The 17,758-nt window shown below is 34.3% G+C and overlaps 1 protein-coding gene across 2 annotated transcripts; it reads left to right on the plus strand.

The window, feature by feature from the left end:
• The first annotated feature begins 527 nt into the window (after positions 1-527).
• Positions 528-15,546, plus strand: LOC109103272 (hepatocyte nuclear factor 4-beta-like). 2 transcript variants are annotated; one of them, XM_042761115.1, is made up of 11 exons: positions 528-937; positions 3,336-3,520; positions 4,595-4,688; positions 7,463-7,566; positions 7,852-7,944; positions 9,025-9,174; positions 9,266-9,353; positions 10,501-10,653; positions 11,822-12,085; positions 13,434-13,553; positions 14,907-15,546. In XM_042761115.1, the coding sequence occupies exons 1-11, from the start codon at positions 823-825 to the stop codon at positions 15,032-15,034; spliced, it is 1,494 nt and encodes a 497-aa protein (XP_042617049.1). In that variant the 5' UTR covers positions 528-822; the 3' UTR covers positions 15,035-15,546. The 2 variants fall into 2 exon arrangements, with proteins under 2 accessions (XP_042617049.1, XP_042617050.1); XM_042761116.1 differs by lacking the exon at positions 7,852-7,944.
• Positions 15,547-17,758: the final 2,212 nt, after the last annotated feature.

Below are 17,758 nucleotides of genomic sequence, written 5' to 3' on the forward strand. Positions count from 1 at the left end.
TTAAAAAAGAAAGAAAAAAAATGTCACTGACCCCAAATTATGTATATACAAAATATTTATATTTTAAAAACATAGCGTTCTTTTTTTTTTTTTTTTTTTTTTCTTTTTATCATCAAAGTATCCTAAAACAAGTATCACATGCTTCTGAAAAAATTTAAGCCGCATGAACTGGTTTCCAACTTGGATCATATAGAAGACCATGTGATCCTGCCGTAGTCCATCAGTATAATAATGCTATTCATGGCCATTTTTTTCTGTATTTTTGGATCAATAAAATGCAAGGATGAGCAGCATCTTTCAAAAGCATTTAAAAATAGTAACCAACTTTTGACGGAGCAACGCTGTGAATCCTGTGTTATTCATGCCTCGTCCAATCAAAAATACGCGGAGCAAACGCTGTTGTTAATGAAGCAATAAATATGAGCTTATATTTCCCACTGAAGAGTGAGTCATGTTTACTTGGTCCAGATCCCTCCCCTTTATGATTCCCTCTACACTGATAAGAGAACAGCAAACACATAGACATTTGGCAAAATCTCAGCCTCTCTATCAGTCTAGCTCTGATGAGCCTTGGACAATAATTACTGTATTTCAGCAAATCAAAGAGCTCCGCTTCAGTTCCTGGGTGCAGGCAACCTATGGCAGAATAACGATCTCTGCGTGATTCCACCATTTGAAGTCCATTTACAGGGATGGGCAGAGTAATATATTCAAGAGTGCACTGATAAGCTCAGATGGATTCAACAGGCCGCTGAGTAAAACGCTGGGAAGCTTTACGGTGTGCTGTTGATTTTCCGATACAGCCCGATTCCTGACTTTACCATGAAGATCTCTGGGACTTCACTTGACCTGAGTGCAACAGACTATGGGATAACCCTGGACCCTACATTCACCATGCTGGAGTTTGACGGTCTACGTGTTCTCCCTGTGCAAACAGGTACATCTAACCTTTGGTCTACTGACTGAATACTCAGTTATTGACGCAAAAATACAGTGATGATTTCTGAAAACAAGACTCATGGATGTTGTTCTAAGTTTTAAGATCCTGCTGAAAAAAAAAACTGCTTTTCAAATTAACTGGCCTACCCAGCTACCAAAAATATGTTCTAAGAGTGTTTTGTTAACATTATAAAAATATAATTTCCAAACATTATCTGAACGTTCCAAACGTACAATTTTTTAAGTTTATTTAAGTTTATTAAGGGAACATTCCATTTGATCATTTTGCAAACATTATGGCAACCATACTTTTAAACGTTCTCTAACATTCTTAACCCAGTATAAACAAACATTCTATTAATGTTACTGGAAGAACATTTGTTTATAACTTTGAGAGAACCTTGCTATAATTTTAGACAAAGTTCTGAGAACTTAGTTAACGCTGGTTAGTGCTGGTGAACCAGTTTAGCCATGTTAACCAACACGAACTTTCTAATGAATCTGGTTGACCAAAAAAGTCAAGGTGGCTGGTTAAGGTAGTTAGGTCACTGACTTATAAGTGCATCCATGTAAAAGAAAAGGATAAGCCTTTTAAAAATGCATCTCTCTTGTATTCAGGTTGGTTTCATATGGTTTTTAAACTGATTTCAAATTTACATTTAATGACTCTAAAAATGTAACCATATGAGTTATACAAATCTTAATCCTTATTTTTTTAAATGTTGAATTTTGAAATACATTTTCTAAGGTTAAAATGTTAATGTTAGCATCCCATTCTCCAGCCCAGCTTCCAAAACACAATTTATGCTGTTGACCAGCAAAGTTGGTCTTTTCAGCCGGGGAGGCTTGTTTGAATATGATTGATGTTGCATTTGAGTAGCATAAACACAAACACAAAGATAAATGTTTAAAAGCGGTCTGTCAGCAGTCTGTATGCATGTCTGCTGCCAATGAACATGGAGAACTGCAGTGCAAGCCAAGTAGAGCATGTGTTTAACCGCTCTCATTTTAAACTCTTCCATACTTGAGTATTTAGGCCACTCGCTAACAGAGCAGGGCACTAAAAGGTAACTTCACAATGATATTAGTTCCTATAGCATGAGATGCTGCTATTTCAATTACTGTCTGGTCATAAGAGGACTTTTCAAAAGCCTATGTGCACACGACTTTAACCTGTTCCTGCTTTCCATTATAATCTAATTTTCTTTAATCATTTAAAAATTTCATACTGGATCCATCTTACCAAAGCACACATGCGTGGGTGCCAGAAGCATTGTAGACTCTTAATATAATATAACTGCCCTTTGAACCCAGAGGCGTTCTGTATGTTAGAGCATATTACCTCTCTGAGTGGGTTTAAAGTGCTGAGTGTATTATCTGCATACATTAGGCCTTATTCCTGAAGATGTGACATTCACAGGCTTGGGATGCAATCTGGTGGCAATCAAATTCTGTACGCAATTTTAATGCAACACATGAGGGTATTGAATAAAATTTTAGCTAACACTGCGAAATTACCTGGGAAATGGAAGTAGACTGAGTCTTTTCACTGATCTGCTTAATTAAATGGAGTTTCTCTTTAGCAAAGTAATAAATACAGATACTCTGATGCCAGGCGGATAATCCACTGGATGATTGGACACATTTCCTCCGCTTACATCATGGATCTGCAACTGGGGCACTGACGTTCACTTTTTCCTCAATTGTATTTAATATCAATAATAATAATAATAATAATATATTGTTGAAAGTAGCTAAAGTTCTGATCAATTCAAGAAATGTAGCATTACCTCTCTTGCTCACCAATGGATGATCTGCAGTGAATGGGTGTCGTCAGAATGAGAGTCCAAACAGCTGATAAAAACATCACAATAATCCACAAGTAATCCACACCACTCCAGTTTAAATTCAAGTGAAAGTAAAGACTTGTAATGTTACAAAAAAATATATATATTTTAAAAAAGCTGTTCTTTTGAACTTTCTATTCATCAAAGAATACTAAAAAAAGTATCAAAGTTTTCTCAAAAATATTAAGCAACTGTGATGATAAAAAAAATAATGTTTTCTTGAGCTCCAAATCAGCATATTAGAATGATTTCTGAAGGATCATGTGACACTGAAGATTAAAGTTATGATGCTAAAAAATTCAGCTTTGCATCACAGGAATAAATAAATTTCTTAAATACATTATTTTAATTTGTAATAATATTTCACAATATTTCTGTTTTACTCCTTTTTTATCTAATAGTTGCAGCCTTAGTGAGCTTAGTGAGACTTCTTTCAAAAGTATTTTCAAAAATCTTACCGGCCTCAAACTTTTGAACAGTAGTATATGTGTTGTCAAAGTGATGCTACAGATGTCAAATTCTGTTTTGTCCACTCTTTTTCCAATGAAGAGCCACTAATAACAGGCCATATGCCTGCATCAGTACCAGTGGCTGCGCCGCAGCAGAGCAGCATGAATCTCTGCGCTATCTGCGCAGACAGAGCTACGGGGAAACATTACGGTGCGTCCAGCTGCGATGGCTGCAAGGGCTTCTTCAGAAGGAGTGTGCGCAAGAACCATGCCTACACATGCAGGTGAGAACTCACCATCAGATTCACATCCATCCACTATATGTCCTTAACATTCTTACAGTTCCTTTTAATTCATTTTCAAAACATGTTAATGTGGCCTCTATGAATTGTTGTTAGACAAAGCAGAAAGAGTTGTAAACAATATAGAAGGGTTTTAAAATTCACATTAGACATGAATTACTTTACAGATATTGTTTGTTAATTAATATTCATTGAAATCACAATGAAAGCCAGTGTAGGGTCCCATAAACACTAGCAATGAATGAAACATTGGAATTTAAATTTAAGTAACAGAATTAAAGGATGCAAAATACAAGATAAAATATATGTGTTAATTTAAATAAAGCTGAAATAAAATAAAATATAAGTAAATAATAGAGCAAAACAAAAATTTGATTTTTTGTTTTGGATTGTAATTTAATTGAAATATAAGGTGATGAAATTAAATTATGGAATTGAATTAAATATAAAATTGAAATGAATAAAATAATATTATATTTGATATGAGAAAAGCTCATAACACAAATACTTAAAAAAATAAAATAAAATAAAATTAAGATAAAACTGAAAATATAAAAATAAAAGCTGATTCAAAACATTAATAAAAACTACAATCGTATATAAATAATGCTAAAATTACTTTAAAAAAGAAAAGAAAAAACTAAATTAAATTTAAAAATGTATTTACATTTTATTATATACAAAATATAATTACAAAATACAGTTAGCATTTTTATATTTTATATGTATTTTATAGTATTATTAATAATTAATGTTTTAAATGCAACTAATATAAATTTGTATTCTATATATATTATCCTGTACAACATCACAGCTCAGCTTATACAACAGAAATGTTATTTCACATTTCCACAGGAGTTGGTTGAGACAAACATTGTCTTTGTGGCAGTAGCCCACATCTATAAATGATCACAGTGTCTGTGTCCTCTAAAAAAATATTCTGTGATCTGAGACCACCGTCGACAGAACGTGTAAGAGCATGACCTGAAGTGTTTCATTGGATCTCTTCAAATGTGAGAATTACAGTAGCCTATGTACTTCTGTCTCTGTGTGTGAATTCAGCAGGCAGTGTGTGGTGGACAAAGACAAAAGAAACCAATGTCGATACTGCAGACTTCGAAAGTGCTTCAGAGCTGGCATGAGGAAAGAAGGTGAAAGTCCGTTTCATTTTAGTTTATGATTCAGAGTTAAAAGAGTTTCTTTAAGGTCACGGATATGGACTAGGCCTGCATAAACTAATTAAGGTATTTGGACTTAACCTAATACTTATGAATGTCTGCAACTCTCTGAATTAAAGATATTGAAAAACTGGGTAAGGTCATATTATTACAATAAGGCAATTCCAACAACCATCATATCAATTTTAATATACTCTCAAGGAGAAAAGCAAAGAAACATCTCGGGTTAGGCATGTAACCATGGTTCCCCTTCTGGGGAACTCGCGCTGCATCCTCTAGTGGACACTATAGGGAACAGAATGCCCACTCAGCCATGACTGCACCTTTGCCTCCCTTAACTTATTTAGCGCTGGATTCTGTAGTAGTTCCGAAAAGCCCGGAACGCGACAGTGGAGCATCAAAAAGAAAGGCTTTCTCCTTCCTCCTGATATCCACAAGATTTAACCACAAATACCTCTCCGTTGCACACCTAATGGCAGCAGCAGTCTGCTTAGTGGTGCGAAAAGCCAAGTCTGTGATGCAGCACAGTTCAGAGGAAAAACCCTTGCCCTCATCTAGCTCTTTAAGCAAGACAGCTTGGTCAGCTTGAAACACAGCCATTGTGTGAAATGCTCCACCAGCTTGACCTGCCACCACATACGCCCTGCCATTCAGACACGAGGTGGTCTGAAGTGGTCTGGATGACAGAGCAGTAGTACTTAAAGGAGTCGATTTACTCTGGGGTATGGGGAAGTTAGGGTGGAGGTCGGGAAGAAAGGGGAGACTCCTTGGGAAGGGGAGGTCATGACCGGCCAGAAAGCACTCATCTAATCTGCCATAGGCAGGCTTCTGCCTTTCACATGACCAGACTAAATCAAGCCTCTAAGTGGTGCGCGCCATTACTCCAAGCATTTCCCCTTATGTGGGGCTGGAGTTAGGTTGGGAGGATTCAGTGCTCATAGTCTCATCTCCACCGCCAGCCACATCCACATCCTCACTCTCACTAGATGACCCCAATATAGCTCTATTCTCCGAGATCTGATAACTCAAAAGAAAGCGTGTCTGGATCCCAAAAAGTGCCCGAGCTTGCAATGGAACCTTTCAAAAAATCCATACACTTCTGAAACTTTTCTGCAAGCTTGACCTGCCAACCCCGCAAAACCACCCAGTCTTCACCGTGCCTCAGCAGCAGAAGGACCTGAACCACGGGACACAGACATTTGACCATCACCCCTCAAGAAGAGGGACAATTGGAAACAGAGTTTTCTCAATGGAAATTCTCATAATGAGTGCATTCAGAGCCCTCGAGCACCGAACGCATGTGCTCCTCACCAAGACACATTGGGGTTTGGAGTTGTTTGAATGTTGTTTTAGACAAGGGTCATGATGGATGGATGGAGTGTGTAGTCGTTTTCCGGTTGAGGTCGGAGAAAGAGTTACATAGTTTGGGAACGATATAAAAGTATCCTGGCATTTGATTAAAACTTTATAAAGGTATTGTTCTGAGCCATGAGTCTAAGACATCTTGACATCTTGATTTTTTTGTTTTAAAGATGCCAAGTTTCACAGTGTCCTTTCCATCTATGGAATAGAGCTTGTGCTTTCAGTATGAATCTTTGTCCATGTAATAAGTAACACAACTCCAGAAACACAGTAATGCTGAGTGAATAATAATGCCACAATGAGACCCAGGTGTAGGTACTATCAATGTCTCTCCAAAGTGCTAAAAGTCATTGTTTTCTTTGGGTAAGATGCACCTGTAGCTTTTTCACTCTCTACAGCTTATCAGTGAGACTCTAAGACTCAATAAAAAGCTGCCTTACAATAATTTGGTTGAAAATGTTGCCAGTTGGGCCACATAAAATAAATTGTACTTATTTCCACTTTAAGCTCTTTTTGTTTTGGGCAGGGCTGTTTTTCAGACTGACATTAAAGAAAAGTGTTCAGTTAGCTTTATAAATGCACCTCTTGCCATTGTGGAAAAAGTACACTTTACATACTTTAAAAATAATTATTACAGAAATAATACTTTAAAACAATATTTGCAAACAAATATGTGTGAACTGAATGTAATGTTTTAAGACACTAAACTGCATGATAATGGCAATTAAATTAAAATGTATTATAGTCTAAATTTCATTATATTACAGTTGAATATTTTGGTCCACTTAAGTAGCACTTCAGTATATCATTATGTCATAATTACTTATATTGTCTTTGAAATATGGTTTAAGTGTACTGCTGAATGTACTGACAAGCATTCATGGTAATCTAAAATATACTTCAATGTCATTTCTATTTAAACCTTTAAGTCATGTAGTTAAATATACTTGTAATTACACATTCATAGTGATGAAACTGCAAGTCAGCGCATTTAAAATATATTCATCTTAAATGTAATATCAAATAACATTTAATGTAATACTTTACATGTGCTTTTGTATTGTAGTCAACTACTGTACTTCTTTAAAGCACAAACAATTATTAAAGCAATGATTTAAAAGGTACTTTAAAGTAAAACTTTTAATTTTACATTCCTTTTTAAAAGTGTACTTAACTGTGTTAAGAAACAGTCATGAACGTTAAATATCACATAGCCTGTATTCCCTTCAAGTACACTTAATTGGCCTTTTATTTCATCAATATTATATTATCTGCAAGTATCTTTTTTTGTGCATCCACTGGCTACATTGTTATCTGTTTTCTATAAAGAAAAACATTAGGTAAATTGATATTATTTTTCACCGATCTTTCTTTGTGTCTCTTAGCTGTTCAGAATGAGCGTGACCGTATCAGCTGTCGTAGAGAAGGTCAAGGTGTTGGGACTCTCACCATCGATGTGCTGATGCAGGCTGAGGCTTGCACTCATCAGGTAAGCTTTCTGCTGAACTTACTTGCAAAACATAAGTAAACAATATTATTTCATTTCACAAAACACTTTAAGAGTAAACAAATCTAAACAATGATTTAAGTGAGACAACCATTAGGGGGCCTTGGCAAATTTTCAAGGTGACCACAAAAAGACTTAAATGTAGGGTAGGTGATTTTGGAAAGGCTAGCAATAGCAAGCTAGCTTTGAAAGCATAAAATCCCACCCTACCTGTAAATTACTCTCCAAAGCCACCCCTCCTCCAAAACACATGACATATGCACACAGGCAGAGCAGAGGCTAACCAGCGACCTGATGAGAGACGGCGTTGGTGGAGGGTTGAATGCAATGCTGTCAGATTACCTCATGTCCCACTCAGCGGTGAGAAAACATTACTGTACAAAGCACATAATATTACAATAATAATGCCTTCCATTCTTGCTCGATCTGCAATAGCGTAATGGAACGTGCTGATGACGTATCATGTCTGTGTGAACAGGGTGTGCAGAGTTATGCAAATACATGACAGCCTATCATAGTTCTTGGACTGAGGGATCTGATTGGACGAACATTTTATGGTCCTATGCCTTCCACAGACAACAGAAATGCACATAAATACATTTAGACCACTTGTAAGTATAAACGCTTTTGGGTTTTGAAGAGATTTTCAACCAGCTAACAAAAAATGTTTTTTAACAAAATCACCTACCCTGCCTTTAAATTTTATCCTCATGCTGTGTTCCAGTCATTTTGACCCAGAGAGGGTTATCTTTTTTTTTTCAGAAAGTATATAGGGTATAACACAGGGTATAGCCACCACTATAATATAAAAGAAGAAGAAGAAATCAATCATTTTTGTATGTTTTTTCCTGAGTGTGTCCCTGCAAAAATATTTTTTTATATTATTACCAAATCCTAAATTCCATCTTTTTATCAGCTTGGTTTCTTTCAATTAGCAAATGTTTTGCATTTCTTTTTGGAACTGATTGATCAAAGGCCTCATTGATCTTAACTTACGCACCTCAGATTTTCAGTGAACATTGACAAAAATTTTCCAAAACCTGTGCTAACGTAAAGAAAACAAGGTTGAATGCGGAATTTGGTTATAATGTAACAGAATGAGAGATTTACAAGGTTTTTCTTTTAAAAATTACAAAATTTAAAAGCTGAGACTTTATTTAAATACCGAAAGTTAGTCTTGTCTATCGCCACGTGGTCAGTTTTTTCTTTGCTCTGCGATGTATTTTTCACTGTTTGAGAACATGATGTGTGGCGTGAGAGCACAATGGCTTGTCGGACATAGCAACAGTAACTAAAGGGGGTGGGTCTTCGCGAAGGGTCAATTGCATATGTTCCTGTATTGTAAATCGCTTTGGATAAAGGCGTCTAGGAAATGCATAAATGCAAATGTAACTAAACCACTCAGTTATATCAAGCTCAGAGTCATTCTGCTGTCTACAGAACCCCTCCCAGAATCCCATGAGGGACATCAAAACCAAGAAGATAGCTGGCGTGAGTGATGTGTGTGAATCCATGAAACAGCAGCTCCTCCTTCTAGTGGAATGGGCAAAGCGCATCCCTGAATTCTGTGAGCTGTCGGTGGATGACAGGGTAGGCCTGTTCCTGAGTGTGTTTGTTTGATCATGAGCTGTCACTTCCTGTCTGTAGCAGGCACTGAGCGTGTTGATGTGTGTGTGTGCAGGTGGCACTGTTAAGAGCTCACTCCGCTGAGCACCTCATCTTAGGGGTGGCACGACGTTCACTTCCTTACAATGACATCATCCTGCTGGGTGAGTAAGTGGCTGGAAAGGGTTTCAATTGAAAATGTGCTGTTCCTGTTATGCACTATATCTTCATGTCCCATTCATATTGTATGTATTGAATAAAAGATTAAAATACATAAAATAAAATATTAAATTTACTATTTAAAAAATATAGAAATCATATTAGTTAACCAATGAAAAGATGAAAGGGGGATTTGCATGTGATTGGTTTTAGGAAATAAATCACAAAGTTGGAATTAGAAATTAATTATGCACAGGAAGTTGAATTGGAATTTGCTGAAACTTTCCCCCTGGTCACCATAAATAAAGGCCTATAAAACCCAATATTTCAGCATGCATTCTAATCATATCTTTTTTTAGGGTGTAACATTCTGTCCAGGGACTACCGATAACACATTGCCTTTGGCTAATTCTGGTACATTTACAGAAATGTTTTATTAATGTACAGTACAATGTCCCTGTTAACTAAACAAATAAAAGAAAAAATGTATAAAACATTTTTCAAACAGAGTTATTATAGTTAACTAAAATTAAAAGCATTTTTGTTTAAAAAATAAAGAAATAAATACATACATACATAAAAATATAAATATATAACTAACTAACTAAAAAAATGTTCTTTACTTGAAATAAAGTAAAATATTTTATTTCAGCTAGCTGCAAGCTAGTTTTTATTGATGTACTAAAATAACAAACTAAAAGGGAAATAAAAAATTATACAGACATAATTAAATCTAATTTAGATATATTATATTTATATTTTTTAAATATTTATATATTTTAAAATGACAAAAACACACAACAAAATTATTAAAACTTTAACTAAAATTAAAATGAAAACAGAAATACAAAAATAAAAACTAATTTAAAATATTAAACAAAAAAAAAAAAACTATAATAGTATCTTAATGATACTAAAAAATTACTGATTTCTAGGCTTTATTTACATCCTGTTGGCTTCCGTCCTGTTAGGCATCTTGTTCATTTTATTGTCACTGTATAAATGTTATAACATTTATAATGAGTACATTTTAGATTCCTGTTCCCATTTATGAATTATACAAATACCTGCTTGAAAAAGTTACAGAACTCACAACTCGAAAGTGACAACCTTAATATGAGCATGATTTGTCATTATACTGTGTTTGTACAGGAAACGATTTCATTATTCCTGTTCGAGGCACCGAGCAGGAGATGTCCAAGGTAGCCACTCGTATCCTGGAAGAGCTGGTGAGACCTCTGAAAGAGCTGAACATCACAGACACTGAATTTGTCTGTCTCAAAACCATCGTCTTCTTTGCCCCAGGTTAGTCAGGGATCATCGCTGTGTTCCCAGTCAAACACTCTGTCCGTGCCAAGAGCATCTGCACTTGTTCCTGGCACTCTTTGGTAGCATGATGTTTTATGGGGATCTATTAATATCTGGGACATGCTCGTGTTGAGTTCTAGACTTTCCTGCCTGTTGCCCCGGAGGTCTGATTATAAGAGTGGAGCCAGGTTTGTCAGTAAGAATTGCTTTGTTTATTTTACTTTGGTTTCAGCAGAGGTTGACATTTTTCTCCCCATGTGCTTCGATCTAACATGAAAATATTACAAATTTTTTCCTTTTTCTGCCTGTATTTTTTTTTTATATATATATATTTATTTGGGCTAATATATATATATATATATTTATATATATATATATATATATATATATATATATATATATTAATATATATATATATATATTGGGCCAAAAATATATTTGCTACAATATGTTGTTATTAAAAAAAAAAACATATAAAACATAATTCTAGTTTTGATTTTGGCATATGAAGGTAGAAATTACATATATTTCAGTATTATATAAATTTCATAGCGTATGTTTCAAATATATTTTTTCTGTGTATTTTCTTGAAAATGTTATTTGCAAATTATTTTATACATTATGTGTTACCTGTGTAAGCCTTAATGACATTTCCTCCAGGAAGTGACATCATTTAAGAAAAAAAAACTGGTGAAGAAACCATTTTCACTCAAAAATTGCTAGTAAATTTAACAAACAATTACAAAGAAATGTCAAGTAATGAAATGAATAAACAAAAATTAAAGTACAAAAATGTTAAATGCTATTTTCTTCTTAAACATGATCCAATTATACTGAAAAAAAAATGTAACAATCTTTTTTACAGTGTATGGGAAAAACTGTACAAAAAGAACTGGCTTGCTTTCAATTCATGATTTGAAATGTATAATTTTTTCCCCCAAACCAATTCCAGCCATCTGTCCAAAGAGTTTAATAATCTGTCTGAGATTGTTGCTTATACAAATAAAATGTTTTACAGAAATTCTGACAGACATGCACAGACTATACAAATCTCAGTTATCCAATCCATGCACTACATGTCAGATGCAATCTCAGCTAATCTTGATAAATCTCTCAGTGAACTTTGATTTGCAACTGATGTCATTGAACTCGGTGTATGTTTCAGACTGTCCTGGACTGCAGTGCACTCAGGCAGTGCGCCGACTGCGATTCCAGGCCCAGGTGCTGCTGGATGAGGCCACGAGCGAGCAGCGAGGCCGGTTTGGGGAGCTGTTGTTGTTGCTGACCACACTCCAGAGTGTGGCCTGGCAGATGGTGGAGCAGCTGCAGCTGATGCGTCTCCTGGGCAAAGCCAATGTGGACAACCTGCTGATGGAGATGCTCCTGGGAGAAGAAGCTTCCAGAGGATCTGAAGCACTGCCTGCATCAGGTATAAAATGAATGTGCTTTGTCCTGAAGGAAAGAAAAATCACAAATGAGAACTCTTTAATGTCTCAATTATTTCTCCTACTCAGCCGTGAGATTGAATTAAGACACTCGCTGAAGTCTTGAGCTTCCCTGCGTCTCCATTAAAAAAAAAATCTTATTATGAACTAATTTCTCATCAAATTCTTACAAGATTACCCTTGAAAAAAATAAGTGCTTGATTAAATTAAATGTGCACTTGTAGTGAACTTTTAAATCTCAAATGTATACATTAAAAAATTACTGCATTTGCAGATAATATAATATTAATGAAATAAAAGGCAACTTAAGTGCACTTAAAGTTATTTCCTAACACACTTAAGTACACTTTTTTAATAGTGTCAAATTAATTTTACTTTAAAATACATTTCACATTATGTTTTAATAGTCATATTAATACTATTTTGTTTTGCTTTATAGAAGTACACTTATTTTGACGAACATACTAAATCTTATGTAAAGTACTGTTATCATACATTTCCTGTCATTATTCATGTAGAGATAATATATTTTAAATGTACTAAATTTAAACTTTATCATTACAGATGTGTAATTAAAAAGTTTTTTTAAATACATGACATAGTTTCGATAGAAATGACATTTAAATATATTTTATTTCAGCATAAATGCTTCAGCAGTACACTTCAACCATATTTCAAAAAAAAGAAAATTATATATGGCATGTTCTCAACTCCAACTTAAGTGAGTCAAAAAAAATCACTCTTAAATTCAGCTAACTGCATTTAATATAAATGTAAACTATAATACAAGTTAAATTGTTCAATTTAACATTGTAACAATTAAGTGTTCCCGAAAACATTATAATCTTTTTTTTGCACTCAATTCTATTTTTAGAAGTGTTCTTTTTACTCTTACACTCATATGGTATGTCAAAAAATGTCTCTCCTCTATGTTTATTTCTTTCAAGGAATTTTCAATCAATCAAAAATTTAAGATAGCTGAGAATTCAAAAAATTCTCCTGAACTATAAAATGTTCCTCTGGGTTGCCATACTGCTGATTTAGGATCAGTATACAAACTCTTGGATTTAGGTGAGCAGTGCTGGTCCAGAGACATCATGGAGAGTTATTGTAGACTTTCTCTAGCATAAACTTCAGTGAACTCAGAGCTGGTTAAGATTCCACAGGAGTCCAGAGTCCATCTGTCTCAGTCTAAGCTCTCGGAATTTAAAATAAGACCCACTATTAGTTCTCTGAGGGAATGGAGGCCCTTTCTGACTTATCTGTTAAAGTATGAACAGGTTGGAAATGGAATAAAACAGTAGGGTTTTTTTTTTTTTTACCTTTCTGTAGAGTCAAATCCTGAGCCACTTATATTCACCGCAGCTACAGAGTCTGTCCTCTCCAGAGGAATACTGACGGAGCATATCCCAATGCCTAACTTCACATCCGTGATCCTTCCTGTACCCTCCTGTGAGTATCTCAAGCACAGGTAGTCGAACTGTCAATCCTATAGAGTTTTAAAGGGATAGTTCACCTAAAAATCAACATTCTGTGTCATACCAAACCCGTATGACTTTTTGTACCTCCATGGAACATAAAAGAAGATATTTTGCACAATGTCCATGCTGCTGATTTCCATACGATGAAAGCAGTAATGAGGAGCTTCTCCAAAATGGTCAAATTAAACACCACACTGTAAAAAAAAAAAAATGTTTACAAAACATAAAACAAACATTAATGTGGTACATAAATACTGCTTCAGTCTTCCTACTTTAAAATTGCATGTTTAATTCAATGTTTCTTGCATAGTCTATGTAACTGTTTATGAAATTCACTAGCGATTTCTGAGTGAAAACTGTTTCAAAGTAAATCCTACACCAAATGTTTTTCAGTGTAAGAAAAGTCTGATATACTGCCATATTGGCCATATTGGTTCTTCACAGGTGTTTTACCTGTATTTTGAATTGCGCATTGCATCATGTTTTAGAGTTAAAGGAAATATCTGTAAAGGTTCTGGCAGATAATTACCAGTACCTTGTCCTTTTTCTACTGATGCTTTTCTTACAGTGCATAAAAATAGCCCATATGACCCATGAACTATATAGCTTTGTGGAATCACAGAATATTTATGTTTGGATGAAGTATAAGGCTTAAAAAGCTGGAATCTTGAAATATAAATGGTAGCTTCCCATGTATATAAAAAGGTAATTGTGACTTTTTATCTCACAATTCTGACTTTTTTAAATTTCACAATTCAGAATTTTCTCAGAATTCTGAATTTACTTTTCTAAATTTTGCTGTTTTTCTCAGAATTCTGAGTTTACATCTTGGAATTCTGTTTGTTTGTTTGTTTGTTTGTTTGTTCGTTCGTTCGTTTGTTGTTTTGTTTCTGCCACGCAATTAAGAAAAAAAAGATAAACACAATTGTGAGATAAAAGGTTGTTGATTGATTGATTGATTGATTGATTGCATGGCTGAAACAAGCTGCCTTTTATTTGTATAGCGCTTTACACAATACAGAGTTTCAAAGTATCGTCAATTAAATTTTAGCTAACACTTTATTTTAAGGTGTCCTTGTTACGCGTTACATGTAATTACTATTATAATAACAATTAATTATGCATAATTACATGCAAGTAACCCTAAGCCAAACCCAAATCCTAACCCTAACCATATAGAAAGTACATGTAGATAATTAATATTACTCAGTACTTATAATTTCACTGTAACAAGGAGACCTTAAAATAATGTGTAACCAAATTTGACTTCATTAATTGTATTATTAATGTCACTTTTGTCATTCTGACCTTCTGAATTCATCAGCTCTGTCTGAGGATCCCCTGCTATCCACACACACCGGACCGGAAGTCTTCACACATGGACAAGCAGCAGACATGCCGAGAGAAATGTCCAACAGTCTCACCATGCCCACTGTCCACACGTGCCTTTAACCACATTTACAGTATAAAGGGCCTCAGTTAAACAGACATAAATAACTTTATATACTAAAGACTGCTGCTGATAGACACACAGACACTAAAATTAAAGATGAGGAGTCCTTGTATTTTAATATAGTGAATAATGATTAATAATAGTGTTAAAATCTAACAGTTTTAAAATTTTAATGTGAGTGAAAAATTAACAGACAATAAAAAGCCTCCAAGGAGTACATAAATATTTTGTTTTGAGAACACTGGTAAATGATTGTCTAATTTATTGGATGGTGACATGGCAGAGCGCATGCATAACCATTACAGTTCAACAGCTCTCATGGGTTCATGGTTCAATCAGATACCAGATGTCAAACACGTGAGGGTTGGTCTGCCGGAATTTTTTTTTTTTTTTTTTTTTTTTACTTGAAAATATGAGGATTTTCTCTAGGCCTTAAATATAATTGTTTTGTTATGTAATACATTGTAAAAATATTTTTGAAGTTGTAAATAAAACAGATTATTGAAGTAGATTTTACAAGAAACTACTATTTCTGTTTTTCTACTTAATTTCACATTTAATTTTCCATGGAATTATTTATGAAATTTGCTAGCAATATGTGTGCAAATTGTTTCAAAGAAAATCTTACACCACTTTTTTTTAGTGTATCATGTTCCTCTTGAAAAAAAAAGATGAAAAAATAAGAAAAAATTGCGTTTGTAGTTAATTAGACTTGTTTTTTGTTGTTGTTGTTTTGTTTTTTAGTAAACTGGTCTTTTCATCAAATCGTTTACTTATAAAGGTTTGTTTATTAATGAAATGTAACTGAATTGGAATTAAATTTAAAATGTAAAGAAAGGAACTCGACTGATATGACGATAAAGTCAATAACAGCAAGCTAGAATAAATTAGACTAATACGTCTGGAAAAATGTTCACCAGAGGGCGCCACATGCTTATTATTATCCAAGAGGAAGCTTTTCCCATGACAGTAAGGGAGATTTTTATGCTTTCATATTGTTGACTAATTTATCCTTTAATATACAGTTAGAACAATTAATAATAGACCAAACTGTGAAGTGTGATTGTCCCATACAAAAATAATAGAATTAAAAATAATTATAAAAAAATATGTACAAAAACTGTACAAGGAGGACAAAGCTCTGAATCCCAGTCCATACATGCAAAACACTTAAGTAGTTTTAGATAAGTAATTTCAGATCATTGCAAATAAGATGCATCCTGCCGTTGCCCCACTCTGATATTATAAATATTACCTTTTACATTTTTATGTAGTTGTTTAAAGGAATTGTTAAGACCCAAAGCTGTTCAGGAAAAGAATTTAAAGACAAATTGTGATGGGCAGGGTAAAAAAAGATTAAGTTTAATGACAAATTTTTTTTTAACAAAGAGTAAATGACCAGACAACTTAAAGACTGGTGAGCTATCTAATCTGAAACTATTACTTCCTCAGAATTAAAACTTTTCTAACTCCTGCAGTTCACCCAAAAATAAAAAATAAAAATAAAAATTGTCATCGTTTACATTGTTTATATGCATTTATTTCTTCTGTTGAACACAAAAGAAGATATTTTGAAGAATGTTGTTAACCCAACTGTTTCGGGTCCCAATAACTTCCATATTATTTTTTGTCCATACTATGGACATCAATGGGAGCTGAAACCATCTGTTTGCCAACAGTCTTCAAAATATATTCTTTTGTGTTTCAAAAAAAAATGCACACATCTTTGGAATAACACAAGGGCAAAATTTCTAGGTGGACTGTCCCTTTAAGAGCCTCTCTCTTGATTTCTCCCTCCCTCAGTAGGTCAGAAACCAGTTAAAGTTAACAGCTGTGCTGGTCAGGCTTTCAGGAGGGATAGTCCGACTCATCAGCAGCAGAGGGGCTTAGTGGGCGTCTATACATCAATAAAGTGAGGGAACAAGAAATATTTGCCCCCCTGGCAACAGTAGCCACAACGAGAGGATCTGCCCAAATAAAAAGAACTACAGTTGTTAACACTTATTCAGTAGGATCTCTTCTTCGTCAAACCAATGATTTCATAAACACACACACTTTCTCATAGCTAATGCATGAGTAATGCTTTAATTGTTCCAAGTTCAATACAATTTTCTCCTCACCTGTGAAGACACCCAGCTAGCTAAAAACTGCCAATGCGTTACTATGGTGTCACCATAGGCATTGTGAATTTGATGCATTTATGCAAAAATGGAAAGACTGAAATCATAACAGGATAACACTTTGAGTATGTAAATTACCAGAAAACGTATTTCATCAGAGCAGTAAGTAGGGCACATAGTTTGTCAGTGAGTAATAATAACCTGTTGCAAGTGTCTTTGTAATCAAGTTCAGATTCAGATTCAGATTCAAAGGAAAATAATTCATTTCATGTTTTTTAAGAGCCCTTCAAAAAATCTAAATGGCATTGTTCTATTTTCACAGCCTTTTTTGATCATATTTACCAAGTGTACCAACAATTCTGATCAAGACTTTGTATAAATCCACACATATAAATATTTAGCAAATATAAACATGTATGTGTGTGTTGTAATATTTTGCAGCACAATTTGTTTTTCTTTGTGTTCTTTCAGTCTTTATTTATAAAAAAAAAAAAAAAAAAATTCCACTGAAAGTTACAATTAGTTACAATAGTTGTGACTAGCAAGTATTTGATTTAACCTGTTCAGTGTGATGATGTTTAACATCCCTGACAACCTCTGTAG

The sequence above is a fragment of the Cyprinus carpio genome, chromosome A7, assembly GCF_018340385.1.
Source record: "Cyprinus carpio isolate SPL01 chromosome A7, ASM1834038v1, whole genome shotgun sequence".
Classification (NCBI taxonomy): Eukaryota; Metazoa; Chordata; class Actinopteri; order Cypriniformes; family Cyprinidae; genus Cyprinus; species Cyprinus carpio.